General features: G+C 39.4%; 1 protein-coding gene across 2 annotated transcripts; it reads right to left on the bottom strand.

Annotated features, from left to right (window-relative positions):
• Positions 1–59: 59 nt before the first annotated feature.
• On the bottom strand, positions 60–27,711 carry psme4a (proteasome activator subunit 4a). Of its 2 annotated transcripts, XM_086259795.1 has the most exons (48): positions 26,997–27,711; positions 25,732–25,872; positions 25,427–25,543; positions 24,205–24,261; positions 22,824–22,868; positions 19,456–19,605; positions 17,045–17,108; positions 16,869–16,943; positions 16,456–16,578; positions 16,240–16,332; positions 14,487–14,752; positions 14,167–14,353; positions 14,000–14,089; positions 13,830–13,894; positions 13,368–13,518; positions 12,162–12,260; positions 12,017–12,086; positions 11,799–11,866; positions 11,473–11,688; positions 10,321–10,478; positions 10,110–10,205; positions 9,898–9,953; positions 9,724–9,780; positions 9,555–9,610; positions 9,283–9,381; positions 9,095–9,157; positions 8,919–9,014; positions 8,651–8,782; positions 8,354–8,563; positions 6,445–6,581; positions 6,190–6,243; positions 5,973–6,102; positions 5,772–5,853; positions 5,523–5,676; positions 5,306–5,375; positions 5,081–5,206; positions 4,845–4,997; positions 4,514–4,618; positions 4,336–4,427; positions 4,114–4,245; positions 3,793–4,001; positions 3,608–3,693; positions 3,364–3,492; positions 2,911–3,066; positions 1,719–1,881; positions 1,484–1,617; positions 1,262–1,402; positions 60–1,151 (listed from the first exon to the last, which is right to left on the bottom strand). In XM_086259795.1, exons 1-47 carry the CDS (start codon positions 27,191–27,193, stop codon positions 1,268–1,270), a joined length of 5,544 nt encoding a protein of 1,847 aa, XP_086115921.1. In that variant the 5' UTR covers positions 27,194–27,711; the 3' UTR covers positions 60–1,151; positions 1,262–1,267. The 2 variants fall into 2 exon arrangements, with proteins under 2 accessions (XP_086115921.1, XP_086115922.1); XM_086259796.1 differs by lacking the exon at positions 24,205–24,261.
• Positions 27,712–27,865: the final 154 nt, after the last annotated feature.

Below are 27,865 nucleotides of genomic sequence, written 5' to 3'. Positions count from 1 at the left end.
GTATCTGATATAATATCCCAATAAAAATGTGACAAAAAAAGAAAACGCTCATATGCAGATTTTTGTTAAAAACATATTTTCATTTTATTGTCTTTAATTAAGCAAACAGTATATCTAAAAAAAAAAAAAGCAAGAAGAAAAAAGAAAAAAAAACAGAAGGGAAAGAAAACTCACTGCAGTTTTGGCACTACTCTAGTTAGTGAGGTACTAAAGGCTTCAATGCTGATTTTAAGTCATCAGGGGAAACCATACTGCAAACCAAAGTCATTACTTTATGTTAAAAAGTAAATAGTACCTGTGATAAAAAGGAAAGGGTTATAATTATAGACAGGCAGTTTTTCTTTTTCGTGCACAGAGACACGTCAAAGAGTGATCTCACTGTGCTCCAATCCACACAGCACAGCAGCGGGGAGTTTGTGCTCTCCCTATCTTTGCAGGAGTAGTTGACAACAGGCTCCGCTGCCCACAGCTCAGCCATCTACTTAATTTCAGATATACTCTCTATGAAAAGAAAAAATACAATAATGAAAACTTAGCACTTCAAAAAAAAAAAAAAGGTAAATAAATAAATGTTTGTGCATATTTGCTATACCATGATATACACATACACGATGCATATAACCACATATAGATCAAACAACCACACAAACATTGTGTGTTGCAAGTTGTAAGTCTAAACTAAAGAGACCATTGTTCAGTTCTCTCTGGCTTGCACCAAACACTTCACTGCTGGAAGATAGAGTATGTCCTACACTGGACAATGTGTTGGCTCAGAGCTGATACTTGGGATATAATCCTGAGAAATGTGTGGTACACCGGCTGATGTCTTCAAGCATCCATCAACCTTCACACACACACACGCGCGCACACATACGTGGACATGCACGCAAACCACAAAAGAAAAAGAAAACAAAAAATCTGTACAGTAATGTTACAAACTGCAGGCCATTCATCCCTGCTATGATGGATCCTTAAATATTAAGTATAGTAGAAATGCAAATGAGCTAAATACATAAATACACAACATTTTAATCCTTCTGAGTGCCACTCTTCATCTGATGCTGCTGGGATGTTGTGTATTATCTCAGTCAATCACTCAGGTCCTCTCCCCAATGTAGGCTGATGTCTGCACAGACTGGAGCTGTTCCAAACTGTTTCCAATGAAACACAAAAAAAGATTAAATGTAAAAAGTTAGTTAAAATGAAGACAATACAGTCAGGGACAGTAATGACTTGGCAACAGTGTAAAATAATTCTTTACCAGGTTTTAGGCATAATAACAGGGAGAGACCAGCAGGTCAGTGAGGACGAGCAGCTGGTCATCTGTGAACTGCTGCTTATGCTGCTGCCAGTTGTCGTGGTGTGTCCGTCGGAAGTTTGACAGGGTTTTCTTTACAGTCATCTAAAAGGAGACGCCACAGAAGTGATGGTTAGCTTTTGGATATGCCATAATAAATGGCGATTAATCGCTGACCACACATACTTCAATGGGTTGTGTGTCATTGAGGTGAGCACTCAGGTCCATCAGCAGCTGGGGCATCCAGGTGGGGACGTCATATGGGCTAGAAAGAATGCAAGCGCTCAACCCGAGAACACCAGCATGGCGGCGCACCAGGTCTGCAAACACACAAGAGTAGCGATTCCATTCAAATTCAAATGACACTGAAAAAAACCCACACAATCTTTGGTTGGTAGGTAACTCTTAGCAAGTTCCTTACCAGCCGATGGGATGGTGTCCACTATAGAGCCAAGATCTCTCTTCCTCTTCTTAGGCAAGCGAGTCTTGCAGAGAGCCTCAAAATGTGCCTGCATTGGGGCATCCATGGACAGGAAATTGCACTGAAGGAAACCACTGAGTGTAGTGGCGGCCATTTCTCTTACCTAGAAAACAAAGGCCGAAAATGAGATGGACATAACACCAATTACAAGACACAAAACAATCCAACTGAGGTAACAGATTAAAAAGCTGACGTTTGCTCATAGGTAATGGGTTAGGATTGCATCTGGTAACTGGCCACCGACTGATGCATTTAAAAGGCTTAAGACTCATCATCCAATTATGATAATGCCTGGACCCCTGTGTGTTAATCATTACTGGTGCTCCCAGAGGCATGTGACTCCATCAAAGAATGAATGCTTTTTAAGAATTTCATATTCAAACAACACTGGTTCAAATTCATATTTCCACCCAAAACGATGTTGGCACAGCATAAGTACATTTATGTACTGACACATGAGCTCTGGCACCTCGATGACTACTGTACGGTACCAGGCATGCCATAGCTGCAGTATCGGGGTCAGAAGCAGGGTGGCCCATTAGGAAATACACCGGCTACCTGGACTTAAACAGCCAGCTGGGGACTCAGTGCTTTTCTATAATGGGAGCCAAATGCTTCGTAGCATGTTGTTTTAGCTCTATTCTCAATGGAGTTCTCAGTCTTAGACCGGTGTTTTTCAGTGGACAGGCATCTTTAAATACAACAAGACAAACGTATTGCATCACTAAGGCCGATAAATTAGGCTCAGGGGACTTTAAGTGGCCAAACAAAAATTCCATCCCCCACTTCTTCTTTGTCTCTACTCCATCCTTCTCCCTTTCACTCTCGTTCAATCCGAAACGTTATCTCCATAGCAACAGATTACTGCAGCCTGTGGTTTCCATGGCAACAGCTAAAGGACTGGAAGGGGGAAGAGAGTAGAGAGCCACGAGGAGCGCGCTGAATCACTACAGTGAAGCTGAAAGACAGTGCGAGTGCCTGCTAGCATAAACAAGCACATAGTGGCCAGTTGCTTGGCGAGTGTTACATAATCCGAGAGTCACATGTTTCTTTATCTTCAAGCTAGGTTCCAGCTCCTGCTCATGCCACTCCAGGTACATGTTTCTGCATTCATCTTTACATTTCAAGTTACCTCAAGCTGCTCGTCCTCCAGCAGCTTTATCACCAGCGCCCGCACATCATTCACTGCCTTCTGGTCACTCATGAATGTGAACAGGTTGTAAAAAACCATTATCTGGAGGTATGTGAGCACCGTGTAGCGAGCGTGCCAGGAGCTGCTGCCAGCAATCTGTAACACACAGCAACAGAGCCAGCCTCACATCAGCAACATACTTCAGGTGTACACAATAAGCATGTTTGTCTTTGCAATCCTTTTATTGGAACAATGATGAATACAGTATACCAGGCATGGACAGATAAAGGATTACATAATGTCAAAGAAATTTAAGTATAATCAGATGCCTTTGATTCTTTTGTCTTTCCCACTGAACCTTTCTTTTATGATCAGTGATAATCAGTGAAAACCCCAGTGTTATGTGATGCAGGTAAAAAGCTGAGCGACAGCCACATCGGCCAGGTGACCTACCTCCTGTAGGACACTGAGGACCATGGGGATTTGCTCTGTGTAGAGGAGTCCCTGAGACATCAGAGACAGGCAGGTCTTTGCATCCCTCTTTAATTCATCATAACTGTCATCATTTTCAACCGGCGCAATCTGAAACACGACAGCAACGGGTTAAATGTTATAGTGTATACAACACAACAAAAAGAAAACTTGAAGGTGGTAGTGACGAAGGTAGCTAAGCTAAGACTGAATGTGAGTATTTCACCTTGAAGAGCAGGGGAAGCAGCTGCAGTTGTTCTGAAACAGCAGTGGAGAAGGAGCGACCAGCACTCGCAATCAGCCACTTTAGCACTGCAGAAATTCACAGGACGAATCATTTCATAAATGCCACAGTCGAGTGTGTCTCACAAAGAAACTGATTTGGTTAGTGACAACAGATCAACCACCCACCTGTTTTGAGTAACTTGATTGCTTGAGTCCTCTCATCCTGCACTCCCACCTCATTCTCCTCAATCACGTGGTTCTGGATTTCCTCATCGCCCTCATTTAAAGGTTTCAGCCGCAACAGAATTCTCTCCGTGAAGTCCGAGATGCGTGGGGAGGTGGTGGGCTGAGTGTATGGCAAGTTGACATCAATCATGAAGATATACGTGAGCACGCTGGAAGGATAGAAAAGTAGAGAGGGAGGATGAAAGAAAAACGATATACAAACGAATTTATAATAACTTGATGACACATTTAAGCTTAATCTGGGTGCGAAAAGCATCTCACCTGCCAATGCGTTCGCGTACATTCTTGTAAACCTGGGTGAGCTTGGGCTCCAGGTATTGCAGCAACCTGTGGAGTAGCTCAGGTACCCTCCACTCCTGCTGAGCTAGACCACCCTGGAGCACGTATAGACGACTGAAAAGAAAAACCATTACAAGTGTCAGATTGTTAAGTCCCACCGACAACGGCATCAGCATCTCCTCAAAGATGTAACTTTTTACTCACCAGGCATCGACAAAAGAGCCTCCCTCTCCATTGACTGGGGACTCCATTAGCATCTCAAACAACCAGTGAAGCTTGCGTGGATCTCTGCTCTCCTGTCAGCGTGAGAAACAACAATCACTTGGATGGTACGATGACTGACGGAGGTGGAAGGATAGAAAATAATGAACACAAGGCTTACACAGGCTGTAGCGATGCATGTACCCCAGTCTGCATACGTTTCTACTGTGATGTTTGACAGGGCAGTGCGGAGCAATGGGCACAACAGCTCCCAAAGGCTCTCGACCTGTTGAAGAAATGGAATGACCAAGGACAATGTTAACACAGTATAACTAACCTAAACAACCACAATAAGAGTGGTGGTGGTGCGATCACTTAAATGGCCTCCACACGTAGTTTAATGCCAATAACAAAAAAATCTCCACATGTGGATTTCCCCAAAGTTATAGCTTGATAAATACAGAAAGTCTGTAGACCTGAATGATGAGGATCATCTTGTTTTGGAGCTGTACCTTTGAGAAGCTCCAGTGCTTGCTGCCTCTGATCAGTCCAGAGATGATCTCCGCAACACAACGCTGCTTGCTCTCGTGGGAGTCTGCCACTAGACGTTCCATATGTGGCCGAAACAGAGGCAAAAAGTCATCGGAAAAATTACGGAACAATCCCTAGGCGAAAAAGAGAAGGCAAATTAGTTGCATTTATTCACTTCAGCTGTTTTTTCCCCTTGGTTTTGAATCTACTACCTCACCTTAAACAAGCAGAATCTGCGTGGGCTGAACTTGTCTTTGCCCTTACGGTCTTCAAGTGAGAGAAACTCAATGAACTGGTTAATGAACACTGGGTCTGAGAAATGGTCAAAGATGATCTGTTCCCACTGTCAAGAAGAGCGGAAAATAAAAGTTTTGCACTTGCAGTTACCATGATTTCACACCACTGTGTGTGTTATATTTTTCCCAGGCTTGTTTGTATGCACCTCTGTCATTTCCTCTCTGGCCAGGTTTTGCGTGGGCTGCTCCTCCTGTGGCGCATACATCATCAGGTTTCTGGAGAACAATTACAAAGTTAGAAAAGAAGAAGTGTGGAAGAGAATCTCTTGCTAAAGCAGCAGATAGCAAAAGAAATGAATGAATGAAAGCTAAAGAGTCACATAAGGAAAACACAAAGAAATGCAGGCATTATAAAATCATAACCTTGGCCAGCAGTAGTATCCCCAATGGGTTTTCTCCACAAACACACACTGATCCCAGTCCACCTGTGTGCGTGGAAGGGTACTGCTGTTATACTGAAGCCACTGGTTGTCTGTGCGATCCCCTGCTACAGTGCCACTAAGCTGTTTCAAGCCACCTATCAAAGATAAAATCCAGATTTTGAGATGACCTTTAGAAACAGTAAGAATACACAAAAACAGTAGTGGGGGATAAACAAAAACATATGCTTACAGAGCTCCAAGGGGCTCACAGGGACTTTCTTATGCGCCCTCTTTATTTGTTTCATGATGCCAGCCACAGCTGATATCGCCACCTAAAGGACAAAATGTGACACTTCAAGCAAACTCCTTATAGCAATGGCTGTACTACATCTATATGCTGCTGGGAAAAGAAAAGAAATCACAGCTCTGTTCCTACGCGTGTATGCCGCACCTTACGGACATAGAGAGATTCATGGTTGAGGCTTTTCACAAAGAACAAAACAGCAGCTGGAGGGAGTTGGTGGTCATCTCTCAGTAGCAAAGAAAGGAAGCCTATTGCAATGTGTTCAAACTTCCAAGGTCTGGAATGAGAAACAAAACTACAGTGAGAGGCTGTCATAAGTAAACACTGGCACAAATATATGGTATGTGCATTAAAAAAAACCCACGAGTTCCCGTTGCTGAGAGAGTCCAGAAGATCGCCAATGAGCTGCTTGTATCTCCTACAAAAATGTAGAATGTAATTATTTACATGCATTTTGTTGTCGAACCTATGATGCTTACAGTAAGGGTGAATGCAGATTAAAACAGCATTTTAATAGAAAGGTTACACCAGTGTTCAGAAGTTTATGTTGCTGCTCACGTGTTCAACTGCAAGGATGTTGGTATGGTCATCTTCATCTTTTTGTTGATGTAAAACTTACCCGACAGACTCGGAGTTCTTGAGCTCCTGTCTCTTTAGACCTTGTGCTACTTCTTCCTCAGAGGGAACATCTTCCTTAGGTAAAGGATTCCCAGTAGTCATAATCTGTTTAGCCACATCACAGCACTCACCGGGGATCTAACAGCATGGAAAAGGATAAAACACAATTTATATATAATTATAAAAATATTTTGTCCGAACGTGTAAAGGACACGTTTACGGATTACTCCCCATAAGGAGGGAGTAATCCGTAAACTCAGACTAACAGCAGATAAAAGCTCTTGTCTTTGGTATGCATAATGACTGTGTTGGAGTCAGCCTCATAATGACGACAAACAGTAAGTAATTAATTATTATCACAATTGTTTTACCAGACAAGCTTTTAAATTTAAGTGAGACCTTTGTAAGGTCAGTGTAGTTCAAAACTCCTCCAATGCATGGACAAATTCAACATGTGCGTTTATTTCAGAGTTTTGCCTTCTGATCTGATCTTGGATGAGTGACGAAACGATTCTCCCGCAAAACGCTACGTCCAGATGAACAGAATCAACTTTTGGAGACCTTCTGATCTAGTTCAATTAGACCTCATCATGAAACTTTCAGTGTCTTTTACTGTTTGTTAAATTAAAACTTCTAATTCCTTCGACTACCAAACCATGTTAAAGTTATTGTTAAAAAGGGCTTAAAGTGCAGCTTCTGATGGGGTTGAACCAGTAACTGTTGAGGAATTACATGGGATTGAACAATTCAGTTAAAAGTTTTATGAAAAGTTCTGAGGCTATGACTGGCATCTGCATTGGAAAATTGTTGCTGTGAACCCAAAACGTATAGCCAAATTCAAGTGCACCATGCTACATTAAATACAAAACAAATCCACCAGATACATAAGTGGGAACCAGTACACGTAAAAAGACTCAGATGACCACAGATCATCATTGTTTTTGATGTCTGCCAGATTATTCCCATGATAAAGAAAATTCTTGTCAGGATATACAGTCCAAGAATCCAGACTTCATTAGAGCAAATTGAAAGGTTCTTTCTTCTCACATGGAGCAATCAGTCTCAAGAACACAAAGGGCAGATTAGATAGATTAGAAACAGCTTAAAAAGGCTAGACCAGCTCTGGAACAGCATTCTTTGAAAAGAGAAACCTAAGCTCAACCGGAACTATAATAACAAGACTGTATTGAGAAGACTTGGAATAGCTCATCATGGGAAGGGCACGATATGTATAACTTCCAATTAATAATTATGTGAAAAAAGACAGAAACAGACTGAGATATATACATTGTGCTTAGATTCAGCCAAATGGAGCAAAGTTGATTGGACAGTGCCTTACAGTGCAAATAGATCCAAAGCATGCTGCAAAAGCAACTTAGGACTTTTAAAGGTAAGGACGTGGCATGTTCTGTAACATTCGAGTCAGTCACCTGATCTCAGCGCAACTGAAGTGCATTTCACATGCTGCACTGAAAATGAAGTGAAAGGCCTGGCAAAGCATAAAAAGGAAGAAGAGCCTCTTTTTTTAGTGGGGCCCTTGTGTCACATATCAGGAAGTCACTGCCCACGAAGATTCTTGACAAAAATGTAAAAATGTCATCAGTATGTTAATTTGCCCAATTAAGTTTGAGCTCTGAAAATATGAAAGTGTGTTTAAAATGGATGGAATTCCTCAATGGTTTGGTCAGTTTTCCAACTAAAAGCTAAGAGTCAGCACTTTAAGCCTATGTTAATCATATAACTCTAACCTTTTGCATTTTTTCCCAAACATAAATATAACACATTTTTGTAAAAGATCTGATCTGTGTTCAAGATGGGAACTTTTGAGCTATTGTGCTTTTACCACTATATGAAGGCAAATACCTCATTTCATGATTCACTTTTGAAAGCATTCTTAACACTCAACTCACAGAGAAGTCAATGCCGATGGTCTCATACTGCCGATGGATTTTGTCTGCAAGATCGTCAAAGAGCCGCACAATTGAGGGCTTCTCCAGAGACATGGCTGAGCTGAGGCCAGACCGTACGATGGCAGGCCACGTCAGAGCAATACACTCCCAATCATGCAGATTGGCCAGGCACACGCCGCTGTGATTCCCCAGAAGACAGTACAAGGCACCCTGGAGAAATACAGATACAGTATTAAAATAAATCTACAAATATAAATAACTGTTCAAGAATTTTTAGTGCAAAGCTGACTGCCATACTTTGAATTGCTGCTGAGTAACAGCGCTGTTGTCTGGGTTGAGAAACTCGAGGACATGGGGGATGAGGTCTCTGCAGCAGAAATTGTAGGTTCCCAGTGCAGTGAACAACACATTCTGAGCTTTGCTGCGTACCTGGAAGGCAACAAGTCTCAATTATTAATCATTTACAAAACACTACTCAAATCTTAGTAAGCTAGTAAATCACACTGGCAATGTATTAACAAAATGTAAACTATGCTTTTCCTGAAGGGTGCCGTGCAGAACTCACTTGACTGTAGGTGCTTGTGGAAAGCCTCAACAGATCTCTCATCAGTTCCTGGTGAATGCTCCTGTACTGACATCCTTCCACCGTCAGCTTTCGCAGCTGATAAGGACAAAATCAAAGTCAGAAATGCAAAAACGCCAAAGCTAACCTACAATGCCGTTACTCTATGAATGACTTACTTCATGCTGAAGCATGACCCTGTCTATTAAAAGAGCTCTGATGTGTTGCTTTCTGCCATGAAGCTGTAAATGCAAAGGGTGAGGTCACTACAGTCACTAGTGCATCTTCTGTAACTTTTGAAAATGTGCTTTTTTTTTATGACTTCTTCCAGGATAACAGCAGTACAAATATACAAGAGCAGTCTTACTCTGTTCTCCATTGATTTCTTCACAAGGTTGAAACTCTTCCAGCGGGAGTCAAACTCGTGCTTGTGAGAACCTTTGAAGTGTAAAAGGTCGCTGATAATCTAAAACGTCACAGACAAAAATACTGATTTGTGTTCGGCGAGACAGGAACCATGATAGTCGATGCCCACACATTATCCCACACCTAACAACTCAGACATGCTGCACTGTGGCTTTCCAAACAGATATAATGCAAGTATTTTCTATTTTGGCTGTTACTTTACTGGCTGCCCACCTTGATGATGGAGAAAAGAGACTTTGTGTCATCCTCTGAGTGCTCCAGGATATATTCTGCAGGAAGACAAAACAGAAGTCAGATGGTGGAACAGTGAAGTTATGGATGTCGCTGTAGAATAAAGAGGGATCACAAGCCTACGAGGGGGTATAAGTGGGTGAAAACGTACGTAGCAGCTGTTTCATCACACTACAGATAGCATCTCTGTAGTTCTCTCTGGACTTATCTGTGGGTTGAGATAATAATACAGTGTAAGTTTATATTTCAACAAACCCTTTAATTTATATCTAATGTGAGAAGAAAAAAACTTCTTCCGATAGGTCTTAAGAAGAGATTAACACACCATACTCCATTCCTGTATAGAGGGTGGTCTCATCTAGATTCACCATGCTATGAACCCTGGGAGAAAAAAAACAAAAACAAAAAAACAGAACTGTTTAACATTTAAAATTAAGCAGATAAAGTGAGGATTTCTCTGATCCCTGTATCCCCTGTATTTTATTGACTATCACTGATGTGTTTATCTGGTTTTCTTGATCATATCAAAGCAATTACAGCTCAGGGATAGGCTCTCCTTTCAGTGGAGGCATCAGACCCCCGGCTCCTAGGAGACAGTGCTGAACAATGGTGAGGCTCTGTAGGACATCATCTCTGAAAGTACAAATTAACAAACACAAATCTATCACAAACAGAATCCACCAAAATAAACAAACAAAAAAAATGCAGTTTACAGCTAGTGACCTCTGGCAGCAGAGCAGTTCCTTACCTGCTCATGTCCTGTTCGCCTTCTGCAAATCTCTTAAGGCGCTGAAGTTCAGGCTGAAGAATAAGGTCCAGTAAATAAAACGCTAACGAGATCTCCTCAACACTGGGTACATGCCACTGGATTTCCAAATTCCACAAGTCCCCAGGTCGACCCCAGTCCTGCACGACATTAACATCAAACAAGTTATTATTTAATCTAACAAAAACCCACCCTATGGCCCTGCGGTGCTTTATCAAGAAAATTCTGCTGCAGATACAAATATTGATGACATTTAAGTTACGTAAGGTTAACATGCATCAGCGGGGGAATGATGAACATGAAAAAGTCAAAATATCGAATTTAATATTTGCTCTATATGTGATGATGGTCATGTGAGATTGGTACACCTGTAAAGGAGGACATAAGGTACATAGAGACATATATACATACACTACCATCATTATATTAAGAAAGATAAATCACAGGAATTTCATATTTTCTATTCTGGTTTGGGCCATGTGTAGCTACAACAACTTAAGGTGCTATTTGCAAATGCAACTTTGGTCTAAAGACAAAAAAAATTAATTTTTCAAGAAAAAAAAACTTTAATTTACATACATTAAATCTTCTTTTATTTCTTGGATGTTCACTACTAATAGTTAAAAAAAACAAAAAAAAAAAAACCAACATCTAATCATTCTTTAGAAGACTGACTGACCCAAAAACTGATATCCCTAATTGTGTGTTTAGTGGATAAACAGAAAAGCTGACATCAGTATGTGATTTCTTTATTACTGGTTAAAACAGATGCACACAGCACATTTCACTTGACAACTGCTCTTAACTTGGTAACCACATAAGAGTCATTTTATTTCCTCTATGGTCCAAGACACTAATCCAGCCAAACGATCTACTACCCCTGCCTCTACAGAGGAAGAGACTTAATAGGATCAAAGGACTAAACAAAGTAGTAGACAATTAATCAAACCAGGTCATTGCTTCACTAAGACTTATCTGGTTAAAGGACAAATGTCTCTAATTGCTAGTGCCTGATTTTGACCTTGACTCAATGGTTGAGTATAGTAGTAGTCTTTGAAGCCAGTTTCTGACAGTAAATGCACTTGACAAAAAGACTAATGTGTATTATATATAAAGCATATTTGGTATTTGTACCTTAATGGGTAGGTAGTCACCAGTTGGTTGATGGAAACCTCCTGGCACACTGCAGTACTCTGTGGGGTAGATGAGGGCTGTTGAGCGAAGAATGTGGTGCAGCAGGTTGCAAGCCAGAGTGTAGCCCTGTTTACACTTGAGGTGGAGTGTCAACTGCAAAATCTGAACCAGCTCAGAGCGATAGGGCAGGATCTTATCGCCATCCACACGAGACACCTGCAGGTGCAAACAGCAAGAAGGTAAAATAAATGTTAAGGCAAAGAATTATTTAAGTAAGGAATTGGCAAACAGATAAGTTAACTGGAATTATAAAGAAGTCAATTCACCTCAGAGAGCAGCTGGAGATTCCACAGAAATTCCTTGTCAAGCTCCTCTTCATTCAACACTTCCTCATCTGTTCAAAAAAAAAAAAAAAAAAAAAAAAAAAAAAAAAAAAAAGGGGGGGTGCATCAGGTAAATAATATCAATTCAGGGAGGGAAAACCAGATTCAGGTATTTGGAAATATCAACTACATATGGCTATTCCTGTGTGAGCATTACTTACTGACAGCAATTTGATTTATTGCATTGCAGCAGTGTGGTACAAACACCTTGAGTGACTCGGCAGGGTGACACTGAAAACAGAAGCAGAATGAAAATGAAACATAAATTAAGGAGCTCCACGAGGAGTTTGAGTGAATGATATTTACCTTAGCTGCAGCTCTACACATGTCAGCAACCATTCTGCCGGCTACACGAGTCTCAAAGATGTTCGTGGTTGCAAAGTTGAACACCTTTTCTAGAGCCACCTATTAAAACAAAGTGACAAATGTGTTCATATGTATAAATACTGTAAAAACACGTAACATATTTTCATTAATAATAAAAGATACCAAAACAGTCAATTAGAAGCAGAGATGCACCAATAGTGAATTTCTGGGGCAGATATCAATGTTCTAAACAACAATGCCTCCATTAGCTGAATGATGATTTTTTTTTCTTCCCCTCACCTTTGAGGAAAATGAAAGTAACGAAACTTAAAGCCATAATTAAACCGTCTTTGAAGATTCAGCCCTGAGCAAAGCTTCAAAGATTTGCTATTGCCCACTAACATCAGTCACTGTCATTGTTTAATAGCAAGAATCAGTTAATAAGTCAGATATCAGCCACCTCTCAGATGATGTCTAGGGTGTAGTTAACTATAACATATGACAGCTGGCCCTCAGCTTACCTTCTAAGGAGCATAAAAAGAAGCCCCTGGATAAAAATGTGTTGGTTTAAAGCAAGACAAACTTGCATTGCTATATTTTGTTATATACTTAGATATTTCCAAATAACATGCCAGGTACATTTAAGTGGGCCAAACTGACAAAATAAGGCTGCTTAATTCATTCATTCAGATCCTCGTCACTATGTCATCCTTCCCATCCAGATGTTGTTGTACGTGGTAAGCTTGTAAATGCTTCACAATAAAAGCTCAATTAAAAACTAAGAAAAACAAAACAAACAAAGGATGCCTCTGAACTCAAATCAGAGAAGGTATTTAATTTGAAATAATTATAGGATGGGCTGAGTATAATGCATCAACTTTAATAGGAGATATAGGGGCATCTTTCTTCCAGAAATTTGATCAATCATAGTTTTAAATCAAATATAAATATGCTTTTAAAACAAATACTTGTTGCCTTCTTGCAGTTGAGGTAAACGCAAACCTCAATTCACTATAAATGACTGAATTCTTATTCACCAAACAATGCCCCAAAATCCATTATCCAACTTGACAATGACCCAAAACATGCTCTCAGACATCTCACACTCACGTCATTATTTAGAAAGCATTTTGTTCAATATTAGACTTTTCTATAGTACTGTTTATGTACAAGTAACAGCATGAAAAGACGAGACTGAGTCTTAACCTTGAAGATGTCCAGGGAGCACTGTGTGAGGATGGTGCTAAAGGTTGAAGACAGTCCGAGCTCTACCAGGCTCTCCAGATGAGTCATTTTCTCAGTTTCTGTTTCCTCTCGGGTCTGTTCCAGAGTGCTGCTGTCTATCAGGGCAAAGCATCTATGCAGGGGAAAATGAGAAAAAAGAAAAAAAATGTTTAAATAGATACTGAATATAGAAAATACTCCTGGTGTATATAGATAAATCAGTTATAAAGAGTAAGTATATCTAGTTATTTGTTAAGAAAAGAGGAAAATAATTTTTCTAATTTGTTACCACACTCATTTTAACTTCCTCTGCCATGATATGAAACTAAATTTTGACTACAAGAATACCGAATGGGAACTATGACCCAACAATGGAGAATTGTACTGCTGCTGAACAGTTTCTCTCCTTTAATGTAGACAGTTTTGTATTAATGTTGCACATACCGGTCCATGAACTGAAGCACAAAGTCTTCGAATTCAGCTGAGGCTGAGCACAACTCTCTCTCCACCTTAAAGGTGCCAAAAAAAAGGAACAGAAGTCATACGTAAGGATGATGTAACACTTTTGATTTAAATGCAGAAAGATGGAGAAAAAAAACAAAACAGAAATTCACCTCTGTCAAGTCTGTTCGTTCATGCAGGGCAGACGAACAGTCCACCAAAGGCACAAGAGTCACAAACGTAGCAATAAACTGGAATGTGATCTGTAGGAACACGAATGAAGTTTGTGTCAGTTTTAGGAAGTTCAGCAATAACAGAGATGAACATCAGTGGTGCCCACCATGCACTTGCTGAAGTCATTTGGGTCGACGCCAGGCAGAGCCCTCATGAGCAGGGGTAGCATGTGAGTGGGCCCCTCAGGAAAGCGCTGCCCACCTGACACTAGGCTCCGTGCCACACCAATCATGCAGCTCAGAGTAGCAGTCAGCTGGTGGGGCTCTGTTAGAGTCTCTAAAGCAGGGTATGTTCTGTGGCAAAGCGAGGGAACAATCAGTCTTTTGTTTTCATCACAAAATGTAGTCTATTTTTTTAATAGATTACTCTGAAGCACAATCAGGGCCAAATTTTCGTTTTGGATTCTCTACTTCAGTACAAACTTACTTCTCTAGCACAGGGGGGATGACCAACTCGGGCCTCATTAACGCTAAGTTCTGCAGGGCCTGGGCTGCATCGAGACTGCCCGTCTTGCTAAACATGGCCAGCAGAACTGGCTGCATCATACTCTCCACAAAGTCTGTGATATCCTCCTCTGTCAGCTTGTGACTGCCTGGTATTGGTGTAAGCCATGTGGGCTTTTTATAGCGCTCTCGGTGAAGCCGCCGAACCACGCTGGCTGGGAGACGTTGGAGCAGTTTCATGAGCTTCATCTGCGCATGCAAACAGAGGGGGAGAAAGATAGATGCATGACAAAGAGATGACACTGGGGGGCTTCCATGTACTCTGGACAAATTGAAAGGTAGAAGGTGCTGTTAGAAGATGACATCATGAACATACCAGCTGAGGATTTATTGATCATGATAGCTTTTTGGCTCACAGCAATGCTGCCATTATGATTTTTCCATCTTATATGTTATATACAATATAATACTAAAACACTTTTATATGTTTGTACATGAGCTCAGGTCCATAAAAATCAGAAGAGTATAAGTGAAATTTCACAAAAACAACAACAACAACAAAGTACAGTCATGTGATTGTCAAACTTTTCAACTCTCGGTCTCCCATCCCACCAGATCGTCAGCTGATTCACGCTGCTACTCTTTTTTTAGTTGATTGCAAAACAGTGTTTACGTGTAATAAAACAACATCTCACATCTATGCAATCAGCACCCTTAAATACACATACTCATGCCCTAAACAAAACAAAGGTTTGTGTACCAGGACATGTTGCTACCTGCCGTGATTAAAGACAGGATCCTCAAAACAGAAAGGCATGTGACCCGGGTGCCAGTGACCTTTAATAGTATCACAGCTATCTCATTCACGTGTCCTGCTGTTATTTCTGAACTAGAGTCTGACATAATCCATAAAAAGATTCAGGGGGCTTCCTGGAAAAAGATATGCAACTATTCCCCCTGTCCCTGTTAATTTGACGCTGGAATTATAGTTGGACCAAGCTGGATGAGTGATGTAATCACACTCACTGAAGGAAATCAAAACAACATGACTCAAGATTTCTTTTGATTTAGTATGATAGATGTTATACAACAGCTTTAACTCACTTATTAAGACAAGAAGTTAAAGAATGTCTTAATTTGTTTTTAACCATCAACAGTTCAACACACTTTCAGACTGTCTGTATTGAAAACGTGGATTTTTTCTTATCCTGCATTACCATCAATGGTAAAATAATACAAAAAGTATGGAGTTTGCAGACTCTGAATTGAACTAGTAATTTAAGTTAGTGTGTGGCAGAATGTAAACACAAAAGTTCTGCAAGCTTAGGTCGTTTACTGGGACAGATTTCTGTATTTAGTGGTCCATGTGTGCCACCAGGTAGTTTGTAGTAACAAGGTTTCAGTTATAAAAACATGGTGTCGTGTATTTGCATGTACCAATCTGAGCCGAGCAAAATGTTGTGGGGTTATTTTTTGTTGCTATTTATACTAAACTAAGCTGAACTAAGTTCTAACGAAGGAGAGTTTCTCAATTTGAGAGCACAACTCTTAATATTTCATTACTAAAAGGTTTTTAACTGTAGCAGTAGTTTATTTATATATATTATATATAAAATATATTATATATTTTTATATTCTCCATTTACAAGCTAGTTTGAGCCGTTGATATAATGAGCTAGTCTACATTTATGGTTTGTTTAGTTCCAGTCATCCAAAAGTACGAAGAAATGACTCACCAACCACCGGCCATGATTTGACGGGTGAAAGAAGGATGTAATACTGTTGAAAAGGCCACTGAGCTGAGCTTGAGCTTGCTTGCTGGGTCCTCCCTGAAATTGGTACAGTGAATATCACTGAGAATATCACATATGCCTAATTGCAAACTGTACAGTAAATGCAGTAAATTATATGGTATATTGTAACATAATATGATTTATGGTCTACAAACTAACCAGGAGGGCTGACACCCAAAGCACCACATGGCTGATGTCGTAGGCATTGGTGACGTATCGTGGTACAATCATCTGACTGGTCCCAACAGGAAGATTCAAGCTCCTCAAAATTCTTGTGAAAATCTGCAATGTGACAAACAAAATTAGCAGGGATATTGTTTGTGTGTTTACCTGGATATTGACAAGTTCTTTGAATGTTTATCTGTGACAGATACTGGTATCACTTCGGGGAAATACGCAAACATGATGCAAGAAGGAAAGCAAGCTCAACAAAGAAACCTGATAGTTTGTTTGCTTGATAACCAGCAATAGACATGACATACAAACCCAGAGAACATAGGAACATGTGCCAAAATCCTCAAAAACAAGCAAGTGCTAAGTTGTGTAATGTGCAGTGGGAAGGAGCAACAAACCTTAGGAATATAAGGGTCCCAGTCAATGTAGCCAATGTTGTCATTGGCCAAGCGGGCAAAGAGATTAACCAGATGCTGCAAAGACGTATGACGACATGTTAAATAAGAAAGGTTAAAAAAAAAAAAAAAAATGTTGTACATATGGAAAAAAAAAAATTATACATTCATCCACTTACAACTTCCCAGCTCGGAAGATTTTGCACAGATACCCATAAGCTGACCAACTCGTCGAACCACAACCTGTCAGAAAAGCAAAATCAGGAAATAAATCTTTCAAGTTCATAACACACGTGTGACATTTAACCGACCAATGAAAGTATGCTTCAGGCAGAGGGAGAGGAGCACTGGTTAAACATGATGTGAATCCCTTACTATAAGCAGAAAACAATGTAGGGTAGTGTTTTATCTTCTAACTCTATAATCTTGAATTATTTATAACTGTCCTACAAAGAGCTTTGTAATTTGGTGAGCATTAATAATTTAAAACTCATTTCCATGTTTGGGTCAGTCAATCTACTGCACAGCTGTTCAAATTAAATTTGATTACAGGTTTAAAAATATACATTTATGTCAATTCACAAATGTTGGAAACAGCAAAAGTAACATAACTCCCCATGGCAAAGACAGAATGAATTAACCATTTCTCAATCCACTGGTTCGAAAATATTATTGTAGCAGTTAGAAGCACCCATGAGTTTGCACTTAGTAACTGCTCCTCTTTGAAGATGTCAGAGTTTAAGCACACAGCAAGTTTGAGATCTACCCCACCGTTTCAAATATTTTTAAGTCAAGAGGCTGTGAAGGCCAAAAGCTTTAATATGTGGCTCTGACAAGAGTTCCTGGTGGATTTTTAGGCCTTCTTTAGATCATTGTCCCTGTTGTATCAGACAGTTTTTCAGCTCTTGACCAACTGACATCTGAATTCAGAGGGAGCTAACTTAAGTGGACTCCGTTTTTCCTTTTATGAAACCCAGCACCACAAATCTGTGTACTCCTAGTGCTGGAGTACTCCTAGTGCTCCCAAGCCCGGATAAATGATGAGGATTGCACCAGGAAGGGCGTCTGGTGTAAAATCTTTGCCAAATTAAACATGTGGATCATCATCCTTTTATCTGTGGCTGTCACACAAACCTCAGGAGATCACTCCCACCACTAGTTACAATATTACAGTCACTTTCTGCTGATCTATTTGCAGTCCTACTTTGTCTCTCTGATTAGCAAATGAGCAATTTAATCCTCAGTTTTCCAGGTCTTCTTTTGACTTACATAGTTTATGTTAACCAACATTTCTTCATTTAAAGGAGTCCACTGTTTTAATTAAGACAAAACAAGGCTTTACAAGTAAAAGGGCACTAAAGAATACTGCCGAACCAAACAGCGTTTAATGCTGTGTATAAGGGGCAATAATGCAGTAAAAGCTACTCAGTACCCATGAAACAGAAGGTTGACATCTTGATGGTGTTATAGCTGGTGTATGCAAAAACAAAGTTTTACTTCTTTGCTAAAGCTAAAGCTTTAGTAAAGCTCATTAGCGTTATTATCTTGCTTCAGGCTGCCCAAACTTATGCTGTGCATGAATGATAAATTTTCCTAATATAAATTAAAACATTAATTTAATAGTATGTTCAAGGATATTTTATTGCCCTGGTAGAAGTGCAGCACGCTTTAGACGAACAGATGGCATCTCCTCAGCACTCTTAAACATTGTTAATTAAAAGTCAGGATAATAGTCAGTAATGGTTACTGCTGGTGAAAAATCTTTACACTTCTTTAATTAAACTGGATTCTGATTTCACTGAAACATTTTAAAGGTTTGCCTAACTGAAACTACTCTTTAACATGTTTTTCTTCATTTGCATCTATAATGTGCGCTTTTATCGTATTAATTTTTGTTTTTGTACACATCTGCTTAAAAAAAGTTCTAAATCTCAATGAGATTTATCATTTATTATAATAATAATAAAAATAATGTGCAAGGACAGGACATGGCTAATATAGTAATGAACTGAAAAAAAATCCTTTTTAAACAAGCATTAAAAATACAGAGTATTAAAAAAAGAGTCGATATGTCTCACTGCAGTTGGTTAGGATAGAAAAAAAACTGTGCCTCTGTTCTCTTTTATAGCACTTGTTTCTATGTCTCACTATGGGAAACGCCCCTTGCATATCACAGTCACTTATTCCATTATGCCTGCCAGTTCTGAGTGGCAGTCATGACATCTGTATCGGGACCCTCTACTTTTGCAGAAGGCTGACTCTGTCTTTCCATTCATCTCTTCTTTATTCAGAAGAAAAGCTTTTTTCCTCCCCTCACATACAAAGGCTGATTCTTCATAAAGTCAAGCAGCTAAAGTTGAAAGAAGAGTGCAAATCTTTCCTTATCAACATAAGGACTGCCAGCGTAACTGGTGACGTTTTTTAATAAATTGAATTACGTAACACAATCTGCCACTGGAACACATGACTGTGTAGGCCTGTGTAGACATACTGCTAAATATCATAGCTCATTTTTGATTACTTTCTCTTTGATGTCGCATCAAACTTTGAATAGCAGTGTACATGTAAGAGAATAAAAGAGGTTTCATACTTGAAGCCCCTGTGATGCAGATCTGGAGGCAGAGTTGTTGGTAGAAAGAGCTCAAAGTAGCTGATTGCTCGTTGCATGGTGACATCAAAGGGACAAAGGAGTGGTCTCCACTCATCCAGCATCTCCTGAGTAGCCGCCTCTGAAAAGTACCTGCACAAAGGTAGAGAGAGAAACAAAATCAGAGTTTTGCTTTTTTTATTTTTTTATTTTATTATTATTATTATATACACATGGTGACAATACCACCAACATTTACATGATTGCTCATAAAAATACACTACCATCCACTTTATTGGAGAAATGTTTAATATGCAATCCAAAAACACAACAAGTTCAACTAGAACCAACAAACTTTTACATTTTCAGTTTTCGGCCAGTCACAGTTGTACCTAATAAAATGGCCAGTCACTGTATATGAACAGATGAAACATCTCAACCTTCAAAGGAGCTTAAAGTGTGGTTCAAAGATGGACAACCTGAACGTGTACATCAGGTTTGGAGACTGACAACTTCTAAGGAGTACTTAAAACCAGCAATGAAAGAAAGCCTGGGTCAGAATTACTTAAGACTAGACTAAGTAGGAACATGTTGTTGGTCTCAAAGGTACGGTTTTATCTTGGTTTAAATCCTATCTCTCAGAGAGGTCGTTCTCTGTTGCTATTGGGCAACACTCCTCGGCTTCTGCCCCTATTTATTGTGGTGTGCCTCAAGGGTCCGTGCTCGGTCCTGCTCTTTTCTCTTTGTACATGTTGCCCTTGGGATAATTTTTTAGTAAATACAACATCTCCTTTCACTGTTATGCCGATGATATCCAGATTTATTTACCTTTGAAATCCAATGAGACTGCTTCTTTGCAACCTCTGTTCAACTGTTTGCATGAAGTTAAAATTTGGTTATCACATAATTTTCTTACATTGAACGAGAATAAGACCGAAATCATAGTCTTTGGTAGTCACACTCCACTAGACCAGTTAGCTGATGCCCTAGGCCCTCTCGCTAGCCATCTTTCGTCCACTGTAAGAAACCTCGGAGTGTTCCTGGATGGCTCTTTTAAACTCGAGAAACAGGTGTCCACCGTGGTAAAAAACAGCTTTTACCAGTTGCGTCAGATTTCCAAAGAAAGCCGTTCCTTCCTTTAAAGGACCTTGAAAAGCTTATCCACGCATTTATTACATCCAGATTGGACTACTGTAACTCCCTCTACTCGGGCCTCCAACACTCCTCTCTTTGCCGGCTCCAGTTAATTCAAAATGCAGCTGCGCGTCTTTTAACAGGTACGAGAATTCATGAACACATAACTCCAATTTTAGCCAAATTACATTGGCTCCCTGTTAAATATCGTATAGATTTTAAAATGCTTTTGTTCACTTTTAATATTTTGAATAATTTAGCGCCCAGTTATCTTTCTGATTTACTCCATTCATACAATCCCAACAGAGCACTTAGATCGTCCAACCACAGGCTCCTAGCACAACCTAGGACTCGAATGAAGTCGAGAGGCGACCGGGCCTTTGCATCCGTGGCACCCAGACTCTGGAATAACCTCCCCGTTCATATTCGCACTGCCGAGTCTATCCAGTCTTTTAAATTACGTCTTAAAACTTATTTTTTTACTTTGGCTTTTGATTCTGTGTAGTTGGCTGTTTTAGCTTGTTGCGTTGTTACCTATTGTTTGTTGTCCTCTTTTATTGTTTGTTTTAACTGTCTCATGTTTTTATTGACTGTGAAGCACTATGGTCAACACTGTTGTTTTAATATGTGCTATATAAATAAATTTTGATTGATTGATTGATTGATTGATTGATTGATTGATTGATTGATAATAATAACCTTCAACACTGCTGATTCTACTTAAGCGAATTCAGATGCATCTATTATGAAATTATCAACATTATAAATAACAGTTTGCCTGATGCTGAATATGATTTCTTATTTCTAATTGCTGAATACATTTTATTGCGTTGTAATGTAAGAAAAGAATTCTAATCTGTAGTAAGGTTCAGACATTTGCCTCTCATTCATTTTTGCTAATACAAATCCAGACAGGACAGGAGCAGATTGATGATAACCACACAAACACAGATACACAGGCTACTCTTGGGAACAGCGGAGAAGAGAATTAAACATTCATAGGTGTGGTCAAGTCACACGATTTGATACTGACAATGCACATTACAGCAACTTTAAGGAGTCATTTTTGCATGTAAGGGTGACCATTTATCACAAGTTCTGCCTGAAATGGTCAAAGTATTCTCTGAATTATCGATCAGAAAATCAAATTTAAGAGTACAGGGGCCGAACTGGTAATTTGGGAAATCCAGGCAAACTCTTTGTTTTGTTTTCTGGGGGTTTTCTGTAGCAATACTGCCATTTGTAGAAGCACACAAAGTACTTTTCTTCATTAAAACAGAAAATATCACGTTGTAAAAATACTGCCAGGGAAAAAAAATCCTGCATTCAATATTTTTTTTTTCTTTACATGAGAGCAATATGCTTACATGTGAAAAATAAATCAATATAAATTTTATTTCCTCATTATTCTAACTATTCAGAATACCATTAGAGTACCGAATAAGACTTTATATGGCTTCAGAGCAAAAGCATTCAACTGTGAACCATTATCTTCATTTGAGTATATATTCGTTGACATCATCTGCCATGTTTGTGCTCACATTACAGACAAGTGACTCAAGTACACACAAGCAGCAGCTACTGAAATTCCAGTGTTAGAGCACAATGTCCCACAGATGGGAGATTACAAGTCATACACCTGGCACATTTTTAGCTATTAGGATAAATCCTACGGTTCCACAGGGGTCAAAGACCCGAGAGGATTTTCATGGTCTGTTTTGCGTTTATTTAAACTCTGCAGGTTATTTCAGGTCACCTAGCCATCTCTGTGATTTTGTATTCACTGGTGATCCTGGGGGAAAATAAATTAATAAAACAAAACCAAGTGTCCTTCCCTCTCCCTCAGTGCTGATCCACAGCGTCTCAGCAGCAAACCACAAATCATTCTCGCTTCTCACACTAAGAGGAAACTCTCACACAAGACAGAATTAGATAAGATAATAGGATTATCTGCCTAAGTGCAAACTTAAGGACGAATCCTAGTGCTCACCTAAGATACCTGCAAGTGTACTATTTTGGTGAACCTGAAGCTTTGCAATAATAAAATGACACAACATAGAGCTTCTTTGCCCAACTTTTAAATAAAGGGTTAAGAAACGCAATATGCATATAAACAAGAGATTCTCTGACTGACACGCAGTTATTAAACCAAACATCTGCAGTACTATTAAACTCCTGAATCCAAAGACAAGGTAAAATGAGGACATTCATGAATTGATATATTAAGGTGTACTTACGGTCTGCAGCTTTTCACAAGTGTTTTCAACACGCTTTCCACAGAGCTGTAATGAAAAAAGGAGTGAAAAGTTTTTTATTAGGCTGTCAGTAAAAGACTGATGTTGGTTACAGTTAATCAGCTTTCACATCAGTGCAATCTCAGTTTAATTGCATGCACACAGAAACTTCTTGACACATCTGACTAACGTGCTGTGAAAAAGGAAAGTTTACAGGTCGGTGTATAGTGACAATACAAGCAGAGTAAATGTTACCTGTACTGTCTGAGCTTACTAACTGGGTTCAAGCCAAAATAAAGATGTACATGTTAATCTGTTTCTAACTGACACCACCATAACTCTTACATAACAGAGTTACAAATATGATACATTAGCGTCGTTTACGAATTTTCCACTAGTTTAAAAAATAATAATTAAAAACTCCTGACTTGATTACCTTTACATAAAGACTGAATGACAGAGAGTGATATAACCAGAGTTCTTAGGCTCCTTTCTACAATCCCATCTATTTACTGACATGCAAAGTCAAACCATGCCTGGTTGAAAAATACCACTCAACAGCTTGTTATCCGTCTTTGCATCACTCGAGTCTTTAGATAGCTGTAGCTGACAGATTTAATTCTTAATCGATAGCCGCATTTATGAGTGATGCTGTGCAAGCCAAACTGCAACCTACTGATCTACTGTTTACACTGTAAGCCCACAACACACCAGCTAAAAACCCCAAAATATGCAAATCCAACAGCAGAAAAATGTGAGTGAGCGCACTCTGTGGTAAGGACCACGCTATATAACCTACAAATACTAGAAAAAATGTTTATAGTTTTAAAAACAAAATTATAAGAACTTGGGCTCCTAAACGTCTAGACTCTTGAAAATGCTGCTCAGTAAACCAAGAACTTCAAAACAGGTTAGAGTGGGGATGTGTAACAAGAAAAACAACAAAAAGCTAGACAGCTTATGAGTTAATGAAACTAAAGTCAAGCATAAAACATAATGAATGCTTCACAATGTGTCATAAATACTGTAAACTGTACTACATCTTAATATGGTCATCAAAGTCTGATGCCATCATAACATAACATGAAAGATTAGAAGCATTTAAGAAAACATGTTAAATAAAAGAATCATCTATTAATATGAGCTAATGGTTGCTATCGGGAAGAGTAGAATGATACAAAAATTTGTTAGCTGCAGTGCGACAGTCTCCAATATGGGTGAAATGTTAACATTGATTAACTCCTGATTTTTTTTTTCCTTCTCTCACAAGCTGCATATGGGGTGTCCAGTTTTTACTTTCACATGCAACATGGTGTCTCAAAGGATGAATTCAAAGTAAAAACAAAACAAAACAAAAAACACAAAGAGAAATGTTTATCCTTACCACCTCTGAACCAATTTTATCATTACGTGTTTAGAGGATGAACGAGGCCGTAGATAACTGAATGTAAAAGGAGACAAAGGCATAAAAAAAAACATTCAGCACACAAGAGTGCCTATTACTTGTGCAGCAACTTATACAACATATTATCTTTTGTGTGCATTAATATGGGCTGGACAAGGATTAGCTGACCAACCAAAGCAGCTTGCTTACATTGGCTCAATATGAAAGCATTTTGCTAGCAAAGTAGCAATGTTCCCATAGCACCCTAAAAGAGCACCTCGCACTGCTTGCTAAGAACTTCACAAGGAACGTCTTGCACAGGACAGACCAACATTGTAAAATCTCTAAAGTCATGCTAAACTGTAAAAATCATAGCGGCTATAGTTCCTGGTAAAAACAAACATTACGTGGTATAAAACATGACAAGCTTGTCACCTGAGGTATAACAAACCGAGTCTGTTTGAAAATAACCAGGCCATAATTTGAATTAAACAGCAACTATCACAAGGGATCCCTTTTAATTTGAATTGAGAAAAATAAATAAATGGATGTCAACACCAGGGAAACAGTCTACTGAAGTTATGAAATGAAAAAAGTAAAAATTTGACTTGTCGCGGAGCAAGCTTTTTTCTTTTTAAGACATCCTTCCATTTGACAATGTCACTGGCAGGCAGAGTGAAGAGTTGGCCAACTTAGAGAAAGATGAGAAATGAGTCATTTTAAAACAATAAATATGATAATGCACATTTCAGGACATTCTTTTTCTGAGACAGCGTTGCTGCGCACACAAAAACTGCAACAAAAAGTTGGCTAACAAATAGCAGGAGAGTTGGAGGGAATCAGACTTCCTCCAATCTCCACATAGCTGGTCAAGTGCTGTGTTAAAGAGGTTGTGAATAGGAAATAGTTGCTTTTTTTACAAAGAAGGATTAATAAAGATGATTGCATCACATATTTTAAAACAATGTAGAGGTGAAGGAGCTGTTCAGTGCAATTTGACTATCATATGTGCAGTTCAGACTAACCGTGAAATAAATGTTGCCTAAAGCACATTTTCTGCTGCTTTTAAAAAAAACATCCCACCTAATTTGTGAAATCTGACTCAACAGCTAAACCAAAAAGTATACCTCATTTCTAAGTTTAAGCACAGTTTTCATTTGTTTTTATTTCTTTGTTTTTTAATAACAACATTTGCAGGCTTCACTTAAAACCACAGGCATACTTGGGAAACCAGTTGAGGCCGAGATGCTCCGTCTTTGAGAAAAGAATCCTGTCGTATAGCTCATACAGCGGTCTCCATGGCAACTCAAGGTCCTCCCTTGACAGGAGTTCTCGTTTCCTGTTAAGATGAAGATGACATATGTATAGAAATTGAGAAACACGCAAAAGCTACCTGATCATGCAGTCTTCACCAGACAAATCATCACTGGTGAGCATACGGCATGTTTAAATGTAACTTCACTCTTGGAGAAACCAAAAACACATCTGTACAAGTTGTTGAGTAAACCAGACAGGAACCAATCTTACTTGAGGAGGTTAATAAGAAGCCGAGCAAGGCCCTGCATCATGCTGATCTCCAGTTTGGGTATCATCACTAGCTCGTAGAGCAACTTGATAAACAGCACATGGTCTTCTTTGCTGAATTTGCGCCCATACAGTCTCATGTACCTTAAGGAGAAGAGAATGTGGGAAAATGACTCCAGTTTCAGGACAGATAATAAGAGGTCAAAAGTGTTTACATGCATAAGACACAGGAATGTAATGAACTTGGTAATCAATATAATCAATATAATTTAAGAAAAGTCATATTTAAAATAAATACTACACTTGAATAAAGCTTGTAGACAATTTAAAATGAAAATGTTTTTTTAATCAATCTTTAAGTGCAAAAATACTGGTAAACCGAATCTGGGTCAGCATAACAGTCAACTTTCCGTTTGCCTGATCCGGCAGTGAGTCACTCCTGAAAAGTGCAATGAGCCAGCTTTTGGGACTGAAATGGATTAAAGCAGGCCTGCAACCACGTACAACAACATCAAACAGCATAATGTAATCAACTATCCATACCGACAATATTTTTTTGCTGGTGAAATCTGGGGGTTAAATGTTAAATGTCATGTTTATGCACTGTACTGAGTTAAGCAAGACCATATATGTCCTCACCTGAAGAGCTTGGCACAAACATTCAACAGAAAGCCACGTGGACCACTGAAACATGATCTGAAACTATTATAATGCATATCAAAAGGTGGTTATGCACAAGGGCCGCCTTTGAGGCAGCTTGACAGGAAACCATAAAATTTAAATTTTGCGATATCTGGTGAGCCGTCATCTGACTCGCTGCTTCAAAATAAAAATGTCAGCTGCAGAACAGCAATTAAATGACCCACTACTGTGCCGCTCTGTCTGGGTCAGGTTGTGTATTTGACACTGGCCTGATTATGAAACCCGTGGCGTCCCTAATCAGATGCCCGACAGACTGTAGCTACCGGGCATTCAAAGCTGTGTAGCGTTTTATAAGTAATTAAGCACAGCAGACCGTGAGGAAACGACCGTGTTTCGTAAAACACGCAAAACAAATCTAAGTTTTCGGTTTGACTGATCAGTGTGCGCACAGTTCCTACAAAACACTTCGGCGTATTATATAATAAACACACCGCATTTTACACTTTACGAGTTACAGTGGTAAAATATATGTTGTTTGCGTTACTTCTCAATAGGCTCAATGTTGCAAACATTACCAAGTGAGCAACAACTGTTACATTAGGACATTAGAGATTAGTGTTACTTACGTGGAAAGTTTCCTCGTCCAAAACAGGACACCGGGCCATATCTCTCGAAGCTGAACAGCTCGGCCCAAGTTTCCTTTTATCTTACTCAAAATATCATTGGATTCAGCGTCTAGCCTGTCCGCGTACGGCAGAAGTTTGTTGTATACGATGTCTTTTTGAGGAATAAAATCCAATGTGTCAGGCTGTGTCTTTTTCATTCTACGGGTTAAAACTAGCTAGCTTCACTAGCACTACTTTAACTTCGTTTCGATTTTCACTTCACGCTGTAATGCTACCCGGCTAATACAACGGCTAGTTAGCTAAACTCTCCAATGAATAAGGTTATTATGGCCCGCACAGTGACTAAGTTATAACATTCACAAGTTGATGACACGGTAGCTAGCCATCTAGCTTAAGTTAAATTAGCTTCCTTTAGCCGAAAACATCATCAGCGTCATCTTATAAAGATATTAAGGCGGACGAATTGTACAACTTTGTTCAAAAATGCCTTGGCACTGGAAATTCTCTCTTTCGGCTAACGCACTCCTAAAGACCTGACAGCCAGCTAACGGTCTAGCTAAAGTTAGCGGCGTACTACAAAAGCACTGTCATATCCCATTGACTGTCAACGTCGACTGATTCATCCAACTACAGCAAAGGAGACTGCGGACGACACCCAGCTACCCGCTGCACAACACATGCGTCATATCCGCTACCTCAAAGGGAGAACTACGATTCCCAGCAACCCCCATTTCCGTTAGTTATTTTTATAAACTGTTAGCAAACAGGATGACTCGAAATCCACTTAAGACTTCTTGTCCTCTGATGTCTTCTATTGGTTCTTCGTTTCGCCATGAAGAACTTTCTTTTTACAGAACACTTTAGGCACA

The sequence above is a fragment of the Aulonocara sp. 'chitande type north' Nkhata Bay genome, linkage group LG13, assembly GCF_057382095.1.
Source record: "Aulonocara sp. 'chitande type north' Nkhata Bay isolate Kocher_YH1m ecotype deep benthic linkage group LG13, A_spYH_male_GT1.1, whole genome shotgun sequence".
NCBI lineage: Eukaryota > Metazoa > Chordata > Actinopteri > Cichliformes > Cichlidae > Aulonocara > Aulonocara sp. 'chitande type north' Nkhata Bay.
The sequence above is the reverse complement of the archived record's forward strand: the minus strand, read 5'-3'. Positions and strand labels throughout refer to the sequence as shown.